General features: G+C 43.7%; 1 protein-coding gene across 1 annotated transcript in view; it reads right to left on the bottom strand.

Annotated features, from left to right (window-relative positions):
* Positions 1 to 23,320, bottom strand: part of CASTOR2 (cytosolic arginine sensor for mTORC1 subunit 2) — a 107,062-nt gene that overhangs the window by 7,696 nt on the left and 76,046 nt on the right. Inside the window, exons 3-8 of the mRNA XM_074189347.1 lie at positions 5,388 to 5,581; positions 4,780 to 4,912; positions 4,389 to 4,512; positions 2,005 to 2,115; positions 1,296 to 1,378; positions 37 to 131 (exon numbers count right to left, since the gene is read on the bottom strand). Of these exons, the coding sequence (XP_074045448.1) occupies positions 37 to 131; positions 1,296 to 1,378; positions 2,005 to 2,115; positions 4,389 to 4,512; positions 4,780 to 4,912; positions 5,388 to 5,581 (740 nt within the window). The remainder of the gene's footprint in view (positions 1 to 36; positions 132 to 1,295; positions 1,379 to 2,004; positions 2,116 to 4,388; positions 4,513 to 4,779; positions 4,913 to 5,387; positions 5,582 to 23,320) is intronic.

Raw genomic sequence — 23,320 nt, 5'->3', positions numbered from 1 at the left:
CCCCACCCCACCCGCACCCCACGATCCAAGACTCACCAAGGCGTGGTCAAACTTAAAAGTACTGATGTAGTAGGCAGGGATGTCGGCGGCCGCCAGAGGCTCTGAGATCTGGGCGACGATCCCACATTCATCTGGGAACACAAAAGCCGGGGATCTGGATTCTCCACCTTCCTCCCTTTGGGGAGCCTCAAACTCCTGCCGAGTCAGATGACTCTGCTGCCCCCCAAACATGGCCCCCACTCCAGATCCCCTCTGGACGCTCTCTCTGACCTCCTGCCTTGCTCCAAGTCACAGAGAGGCCTGTGCCTCAGTTTCCTTTGCTGTAAAATGAGGGGGCTGGCCTTTAGGATTTCTTCCAGATCTGGTCAACCTTTTCAGAGGCCCCTCTCCCCCAGGTTGGCATCCCGGTGTTCACTCCGCCACAGGCAGGTGTGTGGCCACCACTGCAGTCTGAGAATCCTCAGGGATCTCTCTCTCCCTCCACCAAGCTGCCCATCTCAGCTGCCTTCCTGTCCGTCCCCCAGGAGAAACCTGCCGCTCTCTATGCCGGGGGCTCTGTTTGACCTGGGCGTCATCTGGTGATGCGGCCGCTGACATGGGAGTGACCTTGGAGGTTTTCTGGCCCAAATCCCTCATTTTAGAAATGAGGAAAGTGAGGCCCAGGGTCTCTCAGGAAGGGGCTTCAGGGGAGAGCTAGCGACTAGGGGTGTGGTGGGGAGAGTTAGAGATGGGGTCAAGAAGACCTGAGTTCAAATCTGCCTTCAGACACTTACTAGCTGTGTGACTCTGGGCAAGTCACTTCACCTGGGTCTCACTGGCCTCATCAGAACAATGGGATTAACAAGATCATGTTTGTAAAGGGCTTTGTAAACTTTAAGGTATCAATAAAGGGTTTTAAAATTTTTTTTTATTTATTTAAGACAATGGGGTTAAGTGTGGCCCAAGGCCACACAGCTAGGTAATTATTAAGTGTCTGAGGTCACATTTAAACTCAGGTCTTCCTGACTCCAGGGCTGGTGCTCTATCCACTGTGCCACCTAGCTGCCCCCAAATAAAGGTTTTTATTGTTATCATCATCAACCACCACCACCACCAGCATCATCACCACGACCACTATTGCCACCACCACCACCAGCATCACCACCACCATCATGATGATCATCAAGGTTCAGCTCTGATAACTCCTCCATTGCTCAGGATCCCCATTTTACTGATGAGGACACTGAGGCCGGGAGAGGTGAAGACACAGTGCCTGGTCCTCGGGAAGGACTTTGTAAGAGCTAGGAGATGCTTACCGAAGCCAAGGGGTTGTCCTCCAATCCGCACCATCTTCCAGAGTTCTCCAGATGCGCTCGTGAATAAGAGATTATTTGGGAACCTTGGAAAGGGACATATCAGACTCAGGTTAGCCAAGATAACCCCAAGTAGCTGGGCCTTCTCCCCAGGTCCTCTTCTCCGTGACACCCCCAGAAGAGAGCAGGCAACGATTGTCCACAGCTGGCATTTTCCTCAGCAATACTCCAGCAGCCTCATGGCTTTCAAATCTGCTTCTTTCCTTACCCCATTCAAACTGACAAAGGGGAAGGGGAAGATGGTGGGGGCCTATTGGGCAAGGTGAAGGAGCAGCTTTCTGGTCCCTTGCCTCCCTACTACCAGATTCTACCAGGCCAACTTCATCCATAGCATTCCAGTGGAAGGAGTCCTGGAGATGGAGTCAACCTCTGGGACTGGGGTTCACTGTGAAAGAGGAGGCTGGAGGAAACAATCCAGGGCCCTGAGGAATCTGGAATGTTTGCTGCCCTCCAGTCCTGGGTCAGGAGGCTCCAGACAAAGGAGGTGGTGACATCCCGGCCCACCCAAGCCCTCAGGACTCCCTTAGGACAGATCTGGTCTCCCAGCCCCAGAATGCTAGCCATAATAAGGTCTAATATGAAGATATGGGAGTAGGGAGCCCCAGTCTCAGGTATACCCAGCCCTTCCCCGCCACAAAGCCCCAGGCCTCACCTCTGCTGTGTTTGCACGTCCATCACTAAGGAGATGTAGCCCTCGATCAAGGAGAAGGAGAAGAAGCGGATGTGGCCGCAGTCCTCGCTGCCCACCACGGACTCCTTCACTCTGGGGACCCAGGGGAGAGAGGCTGATCAACGGGGGCCAGTCCATTGACCCCTAGACTCCCATACCAGCCCCCAGCCTGAAAATGGGGGTACAAGTGAGGGGGACAGGAAACAAGACGCAGCGAGGCATCAGGAAACCCTGGTGCCAGTCCTGATTCTGCAATAAAGTGGCATCATCTCCCATCTCCAAGACTCAGTTTACATATCTGTAAAATGGGGGCAACATCCGTCTCCTTTGTGAGGCTCACACACTAGGAGAATTGCAGAATGGGTTCCCCTGAGCTGGCATGTTGTTTTTGTTATCGTGTGCTTTGGAGCTTTTGGTGGAATTGTGATAGAAACTGGACAAGCTGCCACCTTGTTATTAGTATGGCAGATAGGTGATTTTAATGGTGATTCTATTGCTGTAGGGCCTTCCCAGGTGAGGAAACACCTCTCCATCTCACAGTCCTGGAGAGTTGTTCAGAGGATGAGGATATGAGGTGACTTGCTCAGGGTGGCAAAGAGCCAGAGGTAAGAGCTGAACCCAGATCCTCTGGCTCCTCCCAAGCTGAGGACGGTTCTCTATTCACTCTACACCGCTGCCTTCCAAGAAATAACTCCTTCCATTTAGTATTCTGTGGCTTACAGCACAGGGGAATTTAAAATCCTCTCTATATACTATACAAATATAATATATAACATGTTTATCCATTTATCACAATGCTTTATACATGAGTGGTGCAGAAGCTCTGCTCTATGGGAGCTGGGAAATCATCCTTGGGCCAGTTCCAGGAAGAGAGGATTACAGGGAAGATCGTCATGCTCCTATCACCTGGTTCCGATATTTTTTCCCTATTAGACATATTTTGAGAGCTTTTTATTATCTTCATCATGAGGAACCATGATAGGCTAGTAGATAAGAAGTCGGAATCGGAAAGCCAGTCTGGCTGCAAGTCCTGATCGACATGAAGGGCTTTGGGACTCCTATGTAAATCCCTCTTCCCAGGGTCAGGATGCTCTCTAATCCCAGGAAAAATGGGGGTCACTTAAAAATCCCTAAGGATGTCCAAGAGCTGCCTATTGACTTAGAAAACCACACATGAACATTATACTTTCTTCTATTTTAATTTTGATAAATATTTCCCAATTACATTTGAATCTTGTAGGGTCCACTTGGGAGTCACTCCAGCCCCTATCTAAGACTGTCAGTAGGAAGTCTGGTGCTGGTCTACACTGGTGGAGGCTATTTCCTCCCTTAAGTGATCCCTACAGTGATCACCCCCCAGAGTAGAATTATTACCACCATCCAGGGTCACTCCCACTGCTTAAACTTGGACTGAGCCAAGAATTTCTTGGCTTCCAAGGTCTTGGGGGTATTTGTGGGAGATCCTCTGATCTCTAGAACATTAAACCGTTGGGTCTGGTAGATCCAGATCCCAACCCCTTCTCATTTCTGTTATTTACTCATCACACTCTATGTCTGTCTCCCCAATGGTCCCTTTGGTGTCTCATGACTTCCAAAGATTAAATGATACCCAAAGACACCCAAGTGATGATCGTGGCTTCTCAAAGAGAAGTCCTAGCCCAACGGAAAGCCTTCAGTGGAAGGGCTGGCAATGGTCCATCTGTCTGGCATCTGCAGACCCTCCAGCTAAGTGACAGGAGGCACATCCCCAGGTCATTAAGTTTTGGGGGTCCTTAAGACCTTAGGAAGGCTCAGGAGAACTGTGAACTGTGTCTGAAGAGAACACTTACTCACACTTGGGGATTTTTGAGGCAAAACCAGATCAAGACTGCCAATGTGACTTGAGGGAAAACCTTCAAAAATACTTGCAAGTAAAATCTAGCAAAGTTTACATTTGACCAAATTGATGAATGTGTATTAAGTACCTACTGTATGCTTTGATTTATTGGCTAGTGGGATTACTTATGTCATTTAAACTCATTTCATTTTACAGATGAGGAAACTGAGGCAAACAGAATGAAGTGACTTGCTCAGGGTCATCCAGCTAGCAAGATGAGTCTTCCTGACCCCAGACCCAGAACTCTATCCATTGTGCTCCCTAGTTGCTCCATTTGGACCCTAGTTTATCTTTTATGAGTGTGCTCTTTTCTCTATCCTGCCCCCTGTCAGACATCAGAGGCTCCCTTAAAACCAAAACCTTTTTCCTTCACAGCACCAAACAGCTGTATTCAGGGGTCTACAGTGGGAAGTTCTGGTGCTCTGCTTTCTCAGGACCCCCTTTCCCAAGGTAGGGGTGCTGGCTTCCTCCTCCTCAGGTGAGGACTTACCCATTGGAGTAAAACATTACATCCATCAGGAGTGTGGCCACAGTGGGGAGCGTGTCAGGGTCCAGGCTGGTGACACAAAACATGTTACTGGGGCTGGAGAGAGGGTGAATGACTGGCCTCTGAACTGGAAGAGAACAACAGAAAAGATGGAAAGCTAACAATCAAGCCAGGGACCGAGAGCAACCCACCCCCAGAAAAGAAACGTCAGAGAGGGTTTGCTCTATGTCTGCTCTATGACTGGGGAGACCGGAGGGCAGGTTCCCAAGGGAGGCCAGGAGAAATCCATACGGAGATTTTGGCCTGGCTAAGTCCATAGGCAAGGCAAGGGAAAGGAAGGGAGACTCGTCGCCTCTCCTCTGCCCACAACCTTGGTGATGCCGTCTCCTCTTACCCATCTTGGGTTTCACAAAGCCGTTGGTGATGCCCAAGTTGTCGGCTGCAACCGTCTCCCCATTGACGACCCGGAGTATAGTGAACTCGGCCGCCAAGGTGTGTGTGACAAAGGGCAGGTCCCGCTCACGTACCTGGGGAGGACAGGGAGAGGGGAATTAGGGGAGTCGTCTCTTCTCTGGGGCTCAATGTATAAAAGGATCAGGATAGATTAAGAGGGGCCCTAAGGTTCTTCCCAGGGCAGACAGTCTGGAGTTTAATGATTTCAGACAGTAAAGAAGAGGGGAAAGCTTTGCTCCTCCCTACCTAAACTTAGTAATCTTGCATAATTTACATCTAAATTCTATTCAATACTCATCAATGCAAATTAAATGGTACCCAGGCTCTAGTTAAAAAAAAAGATAGCTAAGGGCCTAGAAAAATATATTTTTATGTGACAGATAACATTCTAGGTCTCTTGAAAAGGTCGTAATTATATAGTAACTGAGAAGAAGAAAAGAATGTCTACCTGGGAGGAAGAGTTTGAACATGACCTCAGAGGGAGTGGGGTCAGTTAAAATTGCCCAATCCTAGACTAGATGTGTTTGTTACATCCCCAATGTGACATACCAAGATGAAATCCGTCTGGTAGGTGGAAAGCATGAATACGGAGATATTCTGGTCGGCCAGTGGGGCGATGACTGACTTTGCGATCTTGGTCACCCCGATGGGCTGGGAGCTGGAGAAGCTTCCCCCACCAGAGACCACGTTCAAAGCCAGCCATGTTGCGTCAGCCACACTAAGCTGGTCTGAAGATGGCAGCTCTGTAAAGAAAAGAGGGTCAGACCATGAACACCATGTCCTTGCTCTAGTTCCTCATCCCATCCATTCACCATGGGCCATTCCACTTTGGCCATCCACAAAGATGGTAATATACCCTTCTCTGATCCCTTTTTCACCCACAAATGTTTAGACTTTCATATTCATGTACTGACATTTCCTTATCTGATCATAATCTGTTATCATGCCATGTTCCCTTCATCCTCACCTTGACTTCCATTTCCACTCCCCCTTCCCTTCCAGATCATCACCCATCACTGGCTACTTCTTCTTCCTTACCTGTCTCTTTGACTTTTTAGTGGACTAGCCCAAAGGAATGCTGCGTTGTCTCCCATCTTGCATTCCCCTGTTTTATTACCCATCACAAAACCCAGCCTGGCTACCTTGGATCTGTTTGCATCTGTTATTTCTATTTACATGTTGACTAGAGCTAACAGAAAGTCATCTGATGATGATCCTAAATATATTTAATCTCAACTGGACCCTCCTAGTAGTGATCTGCCTCTTCCCTAATGGATTCTCTATTCCCCTCTCCCCAACAGCCATTCCAAACCTCCTCTTCTCTCCTCAAACCCCCCATCCCTCACCCTCTCAACTGAAGACTTCACCAAAAAAAAGGGAGGCTTTGACCACGAGCTCTTCCTCTTTCCCCCTTCCTCATCTCGGATCCCTCTACCATTTTCACTCCTGAACAGGATGAAGAGGTGGTCCTTCTCTTTGACAAGGCCCCTTCTGTTTCCCCAGCAGATTGCTATCCACCTCACCCCCACATGCCCCATTTAACAGTCTCTGTCCCCTTCCTTGCTGCCTAAGAATGTGCTCCACCAGCTCCTGCCACAGGTAAGGCACCTGAGGTAAGGGTCAATGGGAAGACCCCACCCAGGTCCTTTAATATCCAGCATATTGATATGGAGCTCTGAGATGTGCAAAGGGCTTCCTCATGACTGTCCCAATGATCCTCACAACTGCCCCCCATTTTATGGAGGACGAAACTGAGGTTGAGTGCATTGCTTATGACTGAGGAGGAAGGTAAACTCAGTTCTTCCTATTGCTGATATCCACCCTGCCCCCCCCAAATATGTACCATGAGGCTCTGCATACAGAAGGGGCTTAATAAATTCTCCCTGCCTAAATCCATTTCCAGAATGTAAAACTGGGCAGGGCCTGGGAGAAGATCTTGTGAGTAAGGAAGATTTCAGCTTGCCTAGTGGTTTGGGAATCTGTGCCCTCCCCTTCAGGAACCCCTTGGCCCTTCCATCTCCCACCTGCTCCTCAGCAAACCCTCCCCCCAACCTTGACCAGGGACCATTTTGTGAAACTTGAACATGTCTGTTCAGGTTCCCGGGGCAACCTAGCTTCAGTAGCCATGGCGACAAAGCCGGAGCCTCAGCAGGTCCTGCAAGAAGGGCCGAGGCACCTGGCCACAGCTAATCCTGAAAGCCCAATTTGTGGGATTAATTTCCACATTTTCCCATAGGCAGGTCATCCAAGGGGGCAGCTTAGTGGAACTGCTGAGGCTGGGGAGCCAGGCAGGGAAAGGAGGCTTCCCAGATGGGAATGCAAGGGAGGGTCTGGGCAAGCCCTGCCCATGTCTGTGCCCCACTTCTTCAACAATAACAGCAGCTGCTGGGTAGAAGGGGAAGAGGGTAGAGGACCCAAGTTCAAATCCCAGCTATGCCATGTTCTAGTTGTGTGACCCTTGGCAGGTCACTTCCTTCCCCTCCTAGGGGGTCTCATGTTTTTCTCATGTGGGCTGCAGAGATGCGAGCGCTATGGCTCACTGAGTCCCCAAGACTTCAGGGGTGGAAATGTCATCCTTCCTGAAAAAAAGGTGGGATTTTCATTTGATGCTGAAGGAGGAATAAGGGAGAGTAGTTCAGATTGGGTCAGTCAGAGGGATCCCCCGACTCACCAGCCCAAGTCCTTGCCTCCTACCAGAGAAAGGAGAGCACTGGTTCTGCTTGAAGCCTCAATCCTTCCAGCTGTGAAGCCAATCCCTTCTACCAGAGGAAGGAGAGCACTGACCCTCCGTGGAGCCTTGGCCCTTCCAGCTGTGAACTAGGAAGGGCTGAGCTCTTCTTCCTTGGCCCCCTATCTCTTCACCTCTTCTCTCATGACCCACCCTAAGGTGCCTCTTTGGTGTGGTCAACAAGACTGCTAAGAACAAGAGAAATGGGTCAAATGCTGACGTCTGTCTCTGCAACTTCCATTACTCCAAGGTCTGTCCAGGGATGTGCTCCTGATGACCAGGATCATGGGGGGAAGCAATCTTGGAACCTCAGAGCTGGCAGGGCTTCTCTCCAATGAGGGATCAGTCGGCCCTTGTGAGACCAGAGGGTGTGAAACAAGTGTAAAGAACTGGGGCTCTTCACCTTTTTGTGGGAGTCCTGGTCCCCCTTAGCAGGGGCCTTGGAAGTCGATAGAGTCTTCTCAGAATAAAGGTTTTATTTGGATACAGTTGAGGTAAAATGACTTTACCAGGGTCACACATGTCTGGAAGGCTCTGAGGCTGATTTGAACTTGGGTTTCCCTGATGCTAGGTCTAGTCTCTTGTCCACTGTACCCCCAGCTGCTTCCACTTATCCACGGACACACTGATCGCCCTGAGAGAATGTAAGCTCCTGGAGGGCAGGGACTGGTCTCATCCTCTTCTTGTTATGAAGGCATGACATGGTCAGCCACAATCACCCCTGGAGGGAAGCCCCCCCGCCCCGCCTGGCTGACTGGACTCTTCCTGATGACAGAAGGAGGTCAGGAAGCCAGAACTGGCTCTGGAGGCAGTGAAGCGTTCCAGCGGTGAGTATTTTTAGGCAACTCTTATATAAGTGGGTGACGGCTCCAAGGGTCCTCTCTCCTCGGGTAATGGAAAGGGCAGCCTGGCTGGGAAACTTCTCTGGTAGGGTTGAAAGCAGCCATCGATGGAGGCTCAGAGAAGGATGCCCGCTCTCCTGGACATCCTGGTTCCCCAAGACGGACCCACAGAGCCCTTGTCTGACACACCAAGCCAAACAGAGCTGAGCACTGGCCTCGGAGGATGCCCCCTCCAACTTTCAGGGAGAAAGAATGGGGTCCAAAATAGAATCCCTCCAGAGGATTTAATCCAAGTTTAAAGATAACAGAGGTGCAACTGAATGTGAGAGAAGCCCCCCATCCCTACAGAATGGCCACAATCAACATTAATCAAGTTCCCATCTCTCAGGCTGCAGACCCAAAGCCCAGAAGAAACAACTCAACTGGTTCTTGCTCTCATGGAGCTTACTTTCAATCAAGGAAGAAACAACACGTAGACAGCTTTGGAGACCAGACCTAAATGAGAGTATCTCAGACCATGCTCAACTCTCTACCCCCCAGAATACTCCTCACACAAAATAAATATAAGATCATTGGTGGGGCAGGGCCCTACACACCTGTGGGAGATCAGAGCAGGCTGCAGGAGGGAGGTCAGTGAACCCTAAACCTTAAAAGTTAAAGTATGTCAGAGCCCAAGGGGATTTTTTGTTGTTTTGTAATTTTTTTTTTTTAGGTTATTGTGGGGCAATGGGGTTAAGTGGCTTGCCCAAGGCCACACAGCTAGGTAATTAAGTGTCTGAGGCCAGATTTGAACCCAGGTACTCCTGACTCCAGGGCAGGTGCTCTATCCACTGTGCCACCTAGCCACCCCATTTTATAATTTTTATTGATTTTTTTAAAAACACCATCAAATCAAAAGCTCACAGAGGTGGAAGGGCACTGATCTCATGTTATAAATGCTGGGGAAGGTCTGAGGCAGGATTCCTCCACTCCACCCTTTCAGTCCTCCCCCAGTACAAGTCAGTCAGTCTTTAGAACAAAGAATAATAAAGAACAAAAAAAAAAAAAAACCCAAAGCAAACACATCAACTAAGTCTGCCAGGATGGGCTTTTGTAAAGGAAGGGACCTTTGGTCTTCATTTTACAGATGGTGATACTGAGGCCAAGAAAAAGGGATTTCAGATAGGGGTTCAACCAACTTCCCCTTCCCATAGAGGAAACTGAGGCCCAGGGAGGTTAAGGGACACCACAGGACCATGTTTCAGTGACTTAGAAAGGCCCTCAAAGGTTAGTGAACCAAACTCTCCCATTTTGCTGTTGGGGAAACTGAGGCCAGGCTCATACTGCTGGTAAATGTATAAAGTAGGCTCCAAACCCAGATCTTTCTGCATCCAAGGCAAGCTCCTTCCCCGCTCTAATACACTGGGGGTCAGGGAAGTGGAAGAGATGGGATGTCTTCTGACTTCTTGGCTATTTTAGGGCCTTTACAGTATCCTTAAAATGGTTCATAAGGAGTCTGACTTTCCAAGTCAGGTGCCTCCTACATATCCCTACCAAGGACACTCAAGGGGGTACATTTCTTGGAGGGGAAAATCTAACCTAGTCGCAGGCTGAAAGGGCTTATTTTTGTTACAGCACATCCCCAGCCCTAAAAATAGCAGCTGGGCCATCCAAAGGCCCCGTGAGTGGGATGTCGGCTTCCCACCTACTTCCCACTGGGAATGTTATTTTCTCCAAGAAGCCTTCCGGGGTTTTGTCCCCCTCCGTCTTTATACCCCCCACCTTTACTCCAGTCACCCCCAATAAAAGACTTCTCAGCAATGTATTTAATCCTTCTCTCTCTGCTCATTTTTCTTTCTCTGTCTCTTCTTTCTTTCTCCCTTTCCATGCCCCCCCCCAAGAGTCCCAAGACAGAGCCTTTCTGTTCTCTGTTCAGCTTCTTTCCTATTGTAATTGGGGATGTTATAGTGTGAAATTTCATCTGAAGTTGTTGTACTGGTGAACATCCCTAACTCCACAAAATAGAAAGGATTTTCCCCTCTGTTTGGGGGAACCAGAATATAGGTGGGCCATGCTCCACAAGCAGCTTTGGGAACAATAAGGTCAACAGAATCCTGGCTCTCTAACTCATGGCCCTGCCTTATTGGATTTGGGGTGTTTGTTTTAGCCAGGGCACACCCATTGATCCCCATTTGGATTTAAGGTTTTATTTAATTTATAGGTTGTTTGTTAAAATGCAAATAGCTTGATTGACAAGAAACCAACCATGCTCATCCAAGGAAAAATGAGATTCTGGAATTATCTCATTGTTTCCAATGGGACAACTTTACTCATGAACAGAAATTGTACCCCCTTTAAGCCAAAATATTTTGGCTGAGATCATAGTACCTTAAAGATCATTTAATTCAACATGCTCAGTTTACAAATGAGGAAACTGAGGCTGACAGAGGATAAGATAATTGTTCAGGTTCACACAACTACTAAAAGTATGTCTTGCCAGTTCCAGGGGATTGCTCCAACTACTGATACAAGAGTTCTTAATGTGGGGTCATGGATGCCCCCCACTTGGCAGTCTGGGGAAGGCTAAGAAGCCCTTTGCAGAGGAAGTCTCTTAAGGCCACCAAATGAATTATCAGATTGCAGAGGAAACCCATTCTATTGAGAAAATAACTGATGTCTTTAAAAACAACAAGAAATGGCCTCAGGTTAAGAACTGAGACTGTACCATAAAAATGACTAATATGAAAACTTTAGGGAAAATTGGGAAGTTTTGTATGAACAGATGCAAGATGAAGGAAGCAGGATCATACAACAATTTACATGAGGATCATGAAAATGTAGAGGCCACTGAGGGGGCAGTGGCTAGAGTGTTGGACTTGGAGGTAGGAAGACCACAATTCAAATCCTGCTTCAGACACTTACTAGCTGTGTGACCCTGGTCAAGGAATTTCCTTGCTTTGTCTCAGTTTCCTCATCTGTAAAATGAGGATGATAGTACCACCTCATAAGTTTGAGGATAAAATGAATTAACATATGAAAAGTGCTTTGTAAACTTTAAATTTCTATATGTCTAGCTTAATATGGTTATTATTATTATTATCATTAAGCAAAATATCCCTGAAAGATTTCCATATTCTGATCAATACAGTAACCAAATGGATCTCAGAGAATGAATGGCCTGTGAACTGTCTCCCCACAGCTTGGCCAAAGGTGATGGACCTTCAGCGAAGAATAACGTAGATTTTTCAGATGGGCCCAGGTGTCACTTCATTTTACTTGCCGTATTTATTAGAAGAGAGAATTCTATTTTGTGTGGAGGGAGAGTTGAGAAACAAGTGATCTTTTACAAAAAGCATCAATATACATTATTTAAAAAGAAAGCAAGGAAAGAAGGGAGGTAGGAAGGGAAGGAAGGAGGGAAGAGAGGAAGGGAGGAGGGAAGGGAAACAGGAGGGAGAGAATGAAGGAAACCAGAATCAGGAACCAATGGTGGTGGTACGGAAGGTGGTGGTTTCTTAGTTCTGGGCTAATTATTTTTTATGTTTGACTTTGGATATATCATTTCCCATCCATAAGCCTCAAGCTCTTAGTCTACCAAGATCTGACACACAGCAGGCACTTCGCTAATGTCTGTTAATTAACTGAAAATGAAGAGGATGGTGGTAGTGAGGCCCTCCTTACTGCAAGGGGGTGAGGGTCCTCCAGAATAAAGAAAACTCCATCCCCCAATCTGATAATCAGTGTGGGATTCAGAAAGCCCTAGGCCAGCAGGGACAATGGGGTCTCCAGCTTCCCTTCCATGCCAGGTGGGTCTTTGGGTGTTTTAACAGAAAGATTTATTGTTATTTGTGTAATGATCTGGGACTATTTGTGAAAAAGAAATTCAGTCTTTTATGAAGCACCATGAACCTCCCTACCCCTCACTCCCCCCCCAAAAAATAAGGAAACTGTCTCACTTAGGTTCTTCCAAGTTAATGAAATTACAATTCTTTACCTCTAGTGTGGGGGGGGGGTTCTTGTGTGTGTGTGTGTGTGTGTGTGTGTGTGTGTGTGTGTGTCTGTGTGTTATATGATGGACCCCCTTCTCAGAATCATACTTCTAAAATGCCTGAAATAATAGAATTACAAAGAAAACCGATTAGATTGAAATAGTCATTAATATACTTAAATAAAAACAAGCCCAATAACCCCCTATCTCCAATAGCTTCTTTCTAGTCAGAATTTATATTTTTACTTGGAATTCCATGAATCTGTGATTTCTTTGAGTGATTACATATATATATATATATATATATATATATATATATATATATATATTCTATCAAAGACACCCCCCTCTCCCCCATAAGAGAATGCAGCCAATGAATCTGGTCTCTTGGTCGAGGGTCTCCTGGTCATGAGCTCCTCCAAATTTATCCTTGGCCCTTGGACAATGACCAGGGAGTCTTGGTATCTATTGTGAGGCTGGCTCTTGTTTGAAGTTGGTCCAGGTTGGTAAGAAGAGTTTTCTAAAGTCTTCAAGACCCTAGGGTCATCTCTAGTGGGGCACCACTTGGAGGTGACCCTACCCATACAGTCCTACAAAAATAAACCCTGGCCCAGGTCCTGGGAGGGGGTGCTCAAATAATCAGGTTGGGCCCAAAGAACATGGAACTGTCTAGGTCTGGTTCCTCATTGGTAAAATGAGTTGGACCAGAAGTTGGCCTCTTGGGTCTGGTCTAGTGCCTGCCGCCCCGAAGGGTCTCCCATTAGAGGCTGGACCCTGATGGGGCTGACCCTCCACAAGAAAGAAGTTCCAGATGACCCTAGTGATCTGCCCGTGTATTTCTCCCAGGCTCTTCATGTGGAAGACACAATTAGAACAGAGGAGAGAGGATCACCCGAGTCAGCAACGTCTCAGGTCATTAGTTCAAAAGAATGTCCCACAGGGTTTATCTCCAACACTTATGAGCAGTAGGGTCAACCACCTTTGTAACAATCCACTGTTTTCTCTGAGCTCCTTGGTGGGTGGGCTGATGGGATTCCAGTTTCAGGTGGTCTTGGTGGCCACTGTGGTGGGGAGAGGGCATTTCTGGGAGATGGCTTATTTTTTCCTTTGCTCCTGGGCCACCCTCCCCTAATATTCCCTCTCCCAGTCTCTCTTTCCCTTCAAGGTCAGCACTAGGACCCCCTCCTCCATGAAGCTTCTGCTGCCTGGGGTTCTCTACCTTCTCTTACCTGAGCTCTCCCAACTACAATGGATTGTGCTCCTTTCACTGACTCTTAGCAGAGGACTTCCCAAGTTGTTCGCTCCCTTTCCACTCTGGATATTTCTCCAAATGGACAAAAAAATCGTAGAGGATAAGCTTAGACTGTCTTATTTATGTCCTAAGGTGGGCATGAATTGAGATCTGGCCTCAGACTCAGGAAGACACCTAGTGACCACATCTGTGCCTTTCTCAGCATCCAGGAACAGAGTGAGTTCAACACAGATGCCATTTTGCAATGAGGGACAGCCAATAGGACTGCCATCAAGATCCAGTACTTAGCTATTGTCTGACATTAGTAAATGTTTGGTGACTGATTCTAGTTTCAGGGTAGGATGGTCCATAGTGTCTTCCAACTGATTATGATTCTATAAAATGAGTTCTGGTGAATTAAGGTTCAGATATTTTGTGAAAGAGAAAACCCTTGAGCACCATAGTAGAGTCAAATCTCTTTAATTTGGAAGTGGTCACGCTGAAGAAAGGAGGCAGGTTTATGTAATTTTGGCTAAGGAAATTAATCTATTAAGCAAGGGTACAGAGTGAGAGGGATTGTTTGGGGGGGGTGGAACACAAGACTATTTGCAAGGACTTTAGAAATACCATTAAATGTTCATCCCTAAACAATTCTTATTTATTCATTAAAGCAGGTTTCCTAAGAGTATCTATCTGATCTTTTGATAACTTGAAGTGGCCATAGCCTTCTCTACCAAACTGATGACTGTGTGGAACAAGTGTTCTTTGGCCTAGAAAATTTACTCATTTGACAGAAACTCCCACCAGTGTAGCTCTCTGCTCACCCACCTACCATGCCTCCCACAAATTAACCATAATCTGCCTCCTTGGAACCATTTCTGGTCAAGGTCTTCTAGACATCAGGGTCAAACAGTTTTACCTTCCCATGAAGGACAGACAAGATGTTGGGCAAAGAAAAGAGGGAGGGAGCAGCTAGGTGGCACAGCAGATAGAGCACTGGCCCTGGAGTCAGGAGGACATGAGTTCAAATCTGGCTCAGACACTTAATAATTACCTAGCTGTGTGGCCTTGGGCAAACCATTTAATCTCATTTCCTTGCAAAAACTAAAAAAAAAAAAAAAAAAAAAAAAAAGATGGAGGATGTGACCTGAGTTTGTGTGGCCCAGACCCCCCAATACTCTGGTCTGTAATGGATCCTTGTCCATGACCTTCCATTTGCCATCTCTAGGTTTTTGCATTGGCAGTTGCCCCACATCTGCATCGCATTCCCTTCTCACTTCTTTCCTTTCCACTAGTTTCCTTCAAGGATCTGGAGGCTCTGAACTGCCAGCGTCCCCCCTCCAGGGAGGGCACTGTCTCTAATCTAGATCAACTTCTTTGTATTCATGTCATTTTCCCGGCAGGAGAACGTAAGCTGCTGGAGGGCAGGGACCATTTTCAGTTTTGCCTGTGACCCTAGGTCTAGTAAGAAATTGTAGAGTCTTCAGAAATGCTTGTTGGATGAATATTAATAATAAAAACAAACAATGAAATAGTGTTGACTCCATGTAAAACACTGTACAAAACACTTTACAATTATCCTCTCAATACCTACATGGGAGGCAAATTCTATTATTATCCTCATTTACAGATGGGGAACCTGAGGCAAACAGTGGCAAAATAACAATATCTGAGGCTGGATTTAAGCTCAGGTCCTTCTGACTCTAGGTCTGGTGCTCTTTTTTATCATCCGGGTGATCAGATACCTTGATATGACCTGGGGTCAAGCCACATTTCTCTTGTGTGACCCTAGACAAGTCATCTAGCCATCTGGGGTCCCTAGAAGCCCTGGATTTATGATCCCAAGTCATTCCACTATTGTGGGTCTCGGTTTCCCCATCTGTTAAATGAGGGGTTGGGCAAGGTAACCTCTGTAGCCTGGTTTTGATTCCCACCCTCCATCCAGAGTTGGCAGTCTAAGATCTGATAGTCCTTGTTTCTGTTTCTGGGGAGCCTCTTGAGCCTCTTGAACCCCCTTCCCATAATCATGCTGGAGAGAGTTCCCTCTACTCTGATGCCCTGAAAGAAGGGATTGGGGTGCATATGTGCAATTATTTTCACTTGAGGCTTTTTCATTTGGGTAATGATTTAAGAAGGTGCTGTCCTAGTCACCTCCCAAAAAGGATGACTTCAAACAATTTCAGAAGAAAAGGAAGCGCCAGGACAAATGCCTGTCACCCCTCCAGCCAAAGTCCAGCCCCTACAGCTTCGGGGATCTTGGTTAGGTTTGCAATGAGGTCATGTGCAAGACTGGGCCACTACAGGTGCCAGGGTCCTGTCCCCCTGTATCTGCTCTCCTTGTAGACTGGATTTCCTTCCCCCTTTCCTGCCATGTGATTTCTTTTTTTTTTTTCAGTTTTTGCAAGGCAATGGGGTTAAGTGACTTGCCCAAGGCCACACAGTTAGGTCATTATTAAGCGTCTGAGGCCGGATTTGAACCCAGGTACTCCTGGCTCCAAGGCTGGCGCTCTATCTACTGTGCCACCTAGCTGCCCCCCGCCATGTGATTTCACAAAGTACAGGACTTCATGTCTGAGAGTCCCTTCTCCCCATGGACTCAGTTTTCTCTTTTGTTAGATGAATGAGTTCACCCATCAGAGTATTTTGGAGCCCCAAACAGAGCAATTCTCTTGTTGCTATTACTGTTATTGGTCTGTTGTATCTGATTCTACCCCACAGACTTTTCTTGACAAATATACTGGGGTGGTTTGCCATTTGCTTCTCCACTGTGCCCCCATTTTACAGATGAGGAACTGAGGCAAAGAGGGGTTAAGGGCCTTGCCCAGTGTCACACAGCTAGTGTCTGAGGCCAGACTTGAACTGTGATCTTATTGACATCAGCCTGGATGATCTATCCTCTGCACCACCTAGCTGCCCCTAACAAGCTATTACTTGTTAAAATAAACATACATTGAAAAAAGACCCCTAAAAACTCAGCTGTACATATTAGGAGCTCACAGTTTTACATACAATTCAGTTTGTTTGAATGAATGAATGAATGAATGAATGTAAAAATATTTACAATAGGCCCAGAAATGTGTCATGAGATTGGACATACAAATACAAAATGAAGACCGTTCTTGTCCTCAAGATTACATTCTATTCTTTAAAAATGTCCTGTTGCTAAATTAGTTTGGAAATGTTGTAGTCCCATCTATCTATCTATCTATCTATCTATCTATCTATCTATCTATCTATCTATCTGTCTATCTGTCTATCTGTCTATCTGTCATCCATCCATCCATCCATCCATTCATCCATTTGGCTATATACACTTCACATTTATTATTTTAAAGGAAGATATTGCTAACATTGATTTTGGAGAGGGTATAATCCCTGTTTATGGAGTACAGGAGGAGGCAGCTAAGCACTGGCCCTGGAGTCAGGAGGACCTGAGTTCAAATCCAGCCACAAACACTTAATAGTTACCTAGCTGTGTGACCTTGGGCAAATCACTTAATTTCTTTGCCTTGCAAAACCCACCCCCCCAAAAAGAAAAAAAGATATATATATATATATATATATATATATATATATATATATATATATATATATATATATATGTATTACAAGAAACATGGAAGTAAATGGAAAAATATTGGATCTCTAAGGTTGCTTTCAGCTGTCATCCCATGACAGTATGTTTTTAAGTAAGTGGGGCAAGAGAAAAAGACCCTGACCCTTTAAACTTCTCCTTTGTTTTTTAGGGGATAATGGTGTTTTATACTTTACTTCCAGACTATATGAATTAATGAATAGAAAACATTTTATTAAGTATTATTTTTTGCCTGAGAGCTAAGGATAGGATAGAAAAAGAAACAGGTTCCCTGCTCAAGGAGCTTTGAATCCTACAACAGCAGGAGAGATGGCAGGCCCAGGGAGGAGACTTAGGATGCAAGCAGCATCACATTGCTGGGATGGGTGGGTCTATGAGTTGGCAAGGAGAGGAAAGGAGATTCTAGGTCCCCTCTGGCAGGGATAGGGAAGGGGGTGCTGTGTTCAGTCAGGAGGAGAAAAGGAGAAATGGTGTTCTGGTAGGAAGGTTTAGGGGTGGTTCTGGGATGGGGGAGAAGAAGAAGTTGAGCCCCTCTTAGGTGCTTGTTCTAAAAGAAACCCCCTAAGAGCGGATAGTGGGTATAAATGCTTATATACTGAACAAATTAATAGAGATCCAGTAGCTGGGTCTGCTTTGATCCCAGAATACTGATGGTCCAGCCACACACCACAATATAGCCACTTGGTTAAAAAAAAAAATTGGATGCTCATTTATCTAATAGTACAAAACTCATTACTGATATTTTTTACTTGTAAAGAGAAAATACCTCTTGTTAGATTAAGTGTTAAAAAATGAAGTTTTGGGGCAGCTAGGTGGCATAGTGGATACAGCACTGGCCCTGGAATTGGGAGTATCTGAGTTCAAATCTGGCCTCAGGCACTTAATAATTACCTAGCTGTGTGGCCTTGGGCAAAGCCACTTAACCCCATTGCCTTGGGGAAAAAAAAAAAAACAACCTAAAAATAAATAAATAAAAATGAAGTTTCCTTTCTCTAAATATTTGCACATTTACCATTCTCCTACCTATAGACTGCCTCAGGTCCTTTTAAAGGTGGTGGGCCCATCTGTTTCCCATCCTTCCGGCTGTATAAAATACAGGGTTTAATTACCTCCTGAACATTTTTCTTAGTCACTCATTCCAAGCACCAGATTCCTCCTATTATGGAGGCCAAGTGCCAAGCCAGGAGGGGCAGGCCCACAAGGGAACCCGCCAGAAATGGCGCCAGTTCCTTTGACATCAAGGATGTCCCAAACCCTCTGTTCAGATAATCTAGAAGAGGAAATGAAAGCTGACTCATGGTTGGAGAGTTGTGGTATGGGTCACTGGCATCAAATAATGCCAGCAAGGTCATGTCCATCAGACCAAAAATGGCAGCCAAGAGGACAGGCCTGAATGAAGATGGAATTCTCAGACAAATTACTTTACCTCAGGATCTTGGAATCTGAAAATAAAAAAGCCAGACTGGACCTTTGGTATAGGGAGTTTGATCCTGAGACCCTTTCAGGATTCTTCAAGGTTAAGACTACATCGTCACAATGCTGAGATTTTAATTTCCAATATAGAAAATCTCTATATAATATATACTTTATACAATAACTCCAACATATAATAATGATCTATCACATACTCAATGCATTAATCATATTATTTATGGCATATTGATATTTTATATAAAATAATATAATATTTAAATATATTTAATATGTATTAATTATATAACCAATATTAAGGAGCATAAGACATATAGTATATATGGTACTACATATAGCAGACATATAAAACATGTTATTTATTCCATAGTACTACAGATGACATATATTACACAGTATATTAAATAAACTATATAATATATAAAATATATACTATAATGTAATTAATATAAAGATATATTAGCTATAATAAATACTATAGAATACAAGTATATATGTAGTAATGCTACATGTCACACAATATAGAAAGTATAGCAATCATCATTAAATATTATATAGCATTAATAGTATTAAAACTTAATTTTAGGGGCAGCTAGGTGGCACAACAGATAGAGCACCAGCCCAAGAGTCAGGAGGACCTGAGTTCAAATAATTGCCTAGCTGTGTGACCTTTGGCCAGTCACTTAACCCCATTGCCTTAAAATAAAAAAATGTAAAATCTTAATTGTATGATATATAATTAATATGCTTATAACAAATTATAATGTATGTACTTATTAATAAATACTTATATGGTATATAATTAATATAGTATTATAAATATAATAATGCTATTACATATACTATTTAGAACATATTATATATTATCATAAATTATTATATATGTATATCCCACATAAAAGCTTTTTGGGGTTGGGCAGGCTCCTTCATAATTGTTAAGAGTGTACCAAAGACCTGAAAATGATAAGTCTGAGAAAAATTCTGGGCTAGAGCAAGGGCTCTTAACCATAGGTCTACAGATCCCCAAAGCATCTATAAAACTGGATGAAAAAACAAATTCCATCTTTAGTGTAACTAACCTTTAGCAGAAAGTGAGCATTTCCTTCAATCAAGAATTTGAAAACAAACAACATGATTCAGAGAATGACTTTCTCAGCTTCACCAGACATGGCCCAAGGGTCCAGGACACAAAGGTCAAGAATTCCTAGACTGGATGTTTTCTGGAGAAACTTCCAGCTTGTGATCCGTGAGATCTCAATTCAAATTCTGGCTCTGCTTACATCATTTGTATGACCTTGGGAAAGTCACTTCATTTCTCCAGGACTCAGTTGCTTCATCTGTTAAAATAGGGGAGGGGAGGGTAGAGCTAGATGTCCAGGGTTCCATGGGTCTATGGTCTATGAGGTTACAGACTGGAAAGGTGAAGTTATATCATTATTTAACTCTTGCTCTGAATCAGGACCTCAGAATTGAAGGGATCACCAAAGTCATCCAGTCCAAACTATATACTGCAATAATCCCTTTAAAGAGGGAACTGTAGAGTCAGTATGGCATAGTGAGAAAGACCTTGGGGAGGCTTTGTTGACTCCTCTGTTTGCTCATTAGCAGAAAGGTTTACTATTTTAGCTAATTGCCATTTAGATTGAAGGGAGAGATTGAAACCAAATGGATGGAGGATGAGACAGAGTTGGGGGTGAAGGAGAGGCAGAAGCCATGGCAGCAGCAAGCCAGAGGAAGATGGGGGGGTGACGGATGTGGGTGAAGGTCAAGAAGAAGAGCCTTCAGTGGAACGAGGCTGGTGGAAAAGAGGGGAAGGACACTGTGGTCTACCGGCTTCCAAATTGAGATATTCATGGTATGTCACAGATGTTAATGAAATGAGTTAATCCACCAGAATTTCGATTGGCACAAGGCTCCAGATGGGTCAAAGAAGATCATGGGGCTAATTGTAACTTATTTGATAATGGCTGTTGAAGAGGGTAGAGTAATCCTGTGGACAACTTGATAAATTTTCATAAACTAAATAAACATATACAATGATGAGTTGTTGGCAAAGAGGAGGATGGTGACAAATATGTTGGAAAATATATAGCTTGGGACAAAGTGATATAAGAAGTTAAAGTCTTTTTGTTTGTTTGTTTTTTAGGTTTTTGCAAGGCAAACAGGGTTAAGTGGCTTGCCCAAGGCCACACAGCTAGGCAATTATTAAGTGTCATGAGACTGGATTTGAACTCCTGATTCCAAGGCTGGTGCTTTATCCACTATGCCACCTAGCCGCCCCTAGAAGTTAAAGTTAAAGTCTTAAAAAAATTTTAAGGAATGACTTTTTTAAAAATAAATTTGACTCAGTTCCCTATATTTTAGAAATGAGTCTTTTGTCAGAAACACTAGTTGTAAAATTGTTTCCCAATTTACTACATTCCTTTTGATCTTGTTATAATGGTCTTGTTTGTACAAAAACATTTAAATTTAATGTAATCAAAATTATTGATTTTTTTATGATATTCTCTATTTATATTTATATTTATCTGCTCCCCTTTCCAATAGATCTGACAGGTAGATTATTCCTTGGTGTCCTAAACTACTTATAATATTGTCTTTTAAGTTTAAATCCTGCTCTCATTTTTTATCGTATCTTAGTATGGGTGTGAGATGTTGGCCTAATCCTAGTTTCTGCCATACCTACCATCTTCCAGTTTTCTCAGCAGTCTTTACTGAAGAGTTCTTAGCCCAGAAGCTGGGCTCTTTGGATGTATCAAACAATAGATTACTATAATCATTTCCTGCTATCTTCTTTGCCCCTAGTCTGCTCCACTGATCTCCCACTCTATTTCTTAGCCAGTACCAGACAGTTTTGATCACTGATGCTTGAGAATATAATTTTCTTGACCTTTTGTTCTTCCACATGAATTTAGTTGCTATTTTGTTTAGTTTACCAAAGTAATTTTTTGGAAGCTTGATTGGCATGGCCCTAGATAAGGAATTTAATTTAGGTAGAATTGTCATCTTTATTGTATTTGCTTAGCCTACCCATGAGCAACTGATATTTGCCCAGTTAATTACATCTGACTTTATTTGTGTGAAAAGTGTTTTATAGTTGTTTTCATAAAGTATCTGTATCTGCCTTGGCAGACTCCCAGGTATTTTATATTATCTGCAATTATTTTAAATGGAATTTCTCTTTCTATCTCTTGCTGCAGTATCTTGCTATTCATATATAGAAATGCTGAGGATATATGTGGGTTTATTTTATATTCTGCAACTTTGCTAAAGTTGCTCATTGTTTCCAGTAGTTTTTTAGATGATTTTTAGGGTCTCTAGGTAGACCACCATGTCATCTGCAAAGAGTGAGAGTTTTGTTTCTTGCTTCCCAATTCTAATTCTTCAACTTCTTTTTTCTTCACTTATTGCTAAAGCTAACATTTCTAATACAATATTGAATAACAGTGGCAATTTCAGGCATCCTTGTTTCACCCCGATCTTATCAGGAATGTTTAGTTTATCCTCATTGCATAGAATGCTTGTTGATGGTTTCTGAAAGATATGCTTATCATTTTAAGGAATAATCCATTTATTCCTATGCTCATTAGTGTTTTTAGTAGGAATAGGTGATGTATTTTATCAAAGGCTTTTTCAGCATCTATTGAGATGATCATATAATTTCTGTTATGATTGTTATTGATATAGTCAATTATACTAACAATTTTCCTAATAATATTGAATCAATTCTGCATTCCTGGGTATAAATCCTTCTTGGTCATAGTATAGTATCCTAGTAATGACTTGCTGTAATCACTTTGCTAATATTTTATTTAAAATTTTTGCATCCATATACATTAGGGAAATTGGTTTAGAATTTTCTGTTTAGGTATCAGCACCATATTGGTGTCATAGAAGGAATAAGGCAGAGCTCCTTCTCCATCTATTTTTTCAAATAATTTATATAGAATTGGAACCATTTTTTCCCATGAATGTTTGATAGAATTTGCTTGTAAATGCTTTTGGCCCTGGAGATTTTTTGCTTAGGAAGTTCACTGATGGCTTGTTGAATTTCTTTTTCTAAGATAGGGTTATTTAAGTATTTAATTTCCTCTTCATTTAACCTGGGTAATTTATAGTTTTGTAAACATTCATCCATTTCACTTAGATTATCAAATTCACTGGCATACAGTTTGGCAAAATATTTCCAAATTATTACTTTAACTTCCTCCTCATTGGTGGTGAATTCACCTTTTTTTTCATTTTTGATACTAGAATTTGATTTACTTTTTTTTCATAAAACCAATTCTTGGTTTATTTATTAAACAGTTTTCTTGCTTTTGACTTTAATTTCACCTTTAACTTTCATAATTTCTAATTTGGTATTTAACTGAGGATTTTTAAATTGTTCTTTCTTTAATTTTTTTAGTTGCATGCTCAGTTCATTGATCTCCTTTCTCTATTTTATTCATATAAAAGGTCAAAATTAATATCAAAATGGGAAACCAAGATGGCAGCGTGAAGGCAGGAATTCCTGGAAACTCGTTCCCCCAAAGACTCCAAAAGCTGTCAAATTATGACTCTAGCCAAAATTTAGAGGGGCAGAACCCACAGAAAGACTGAGTGATACAATTTTTTTCCAGTTCAAGACAACTTAGAAGTTCTGCAGGAAAGGTTGGTTTCACTGGGATGGGGGTTAGATAAAGCTG

This window comes from Macrotis lagotis, chromosome 5 (assembly GCF_037893015.1).
Source record: "Macrotis lagotis isolate mMagLag1 chromosome 5, bilby.v1.9.chrom.fasta, whole genome shotgun sequence".
Lineage (NCBI taxonomy): Eukaryota > Metazoa > Chordata > Mammalia > Peramelemorphia > Peramelidae > Macrotis > Macrotis lagotis.
Note: the sequence above shows the minus strand (reverse complement) of the source record. Positions and strands in the feature narration are given on the sequence as shown.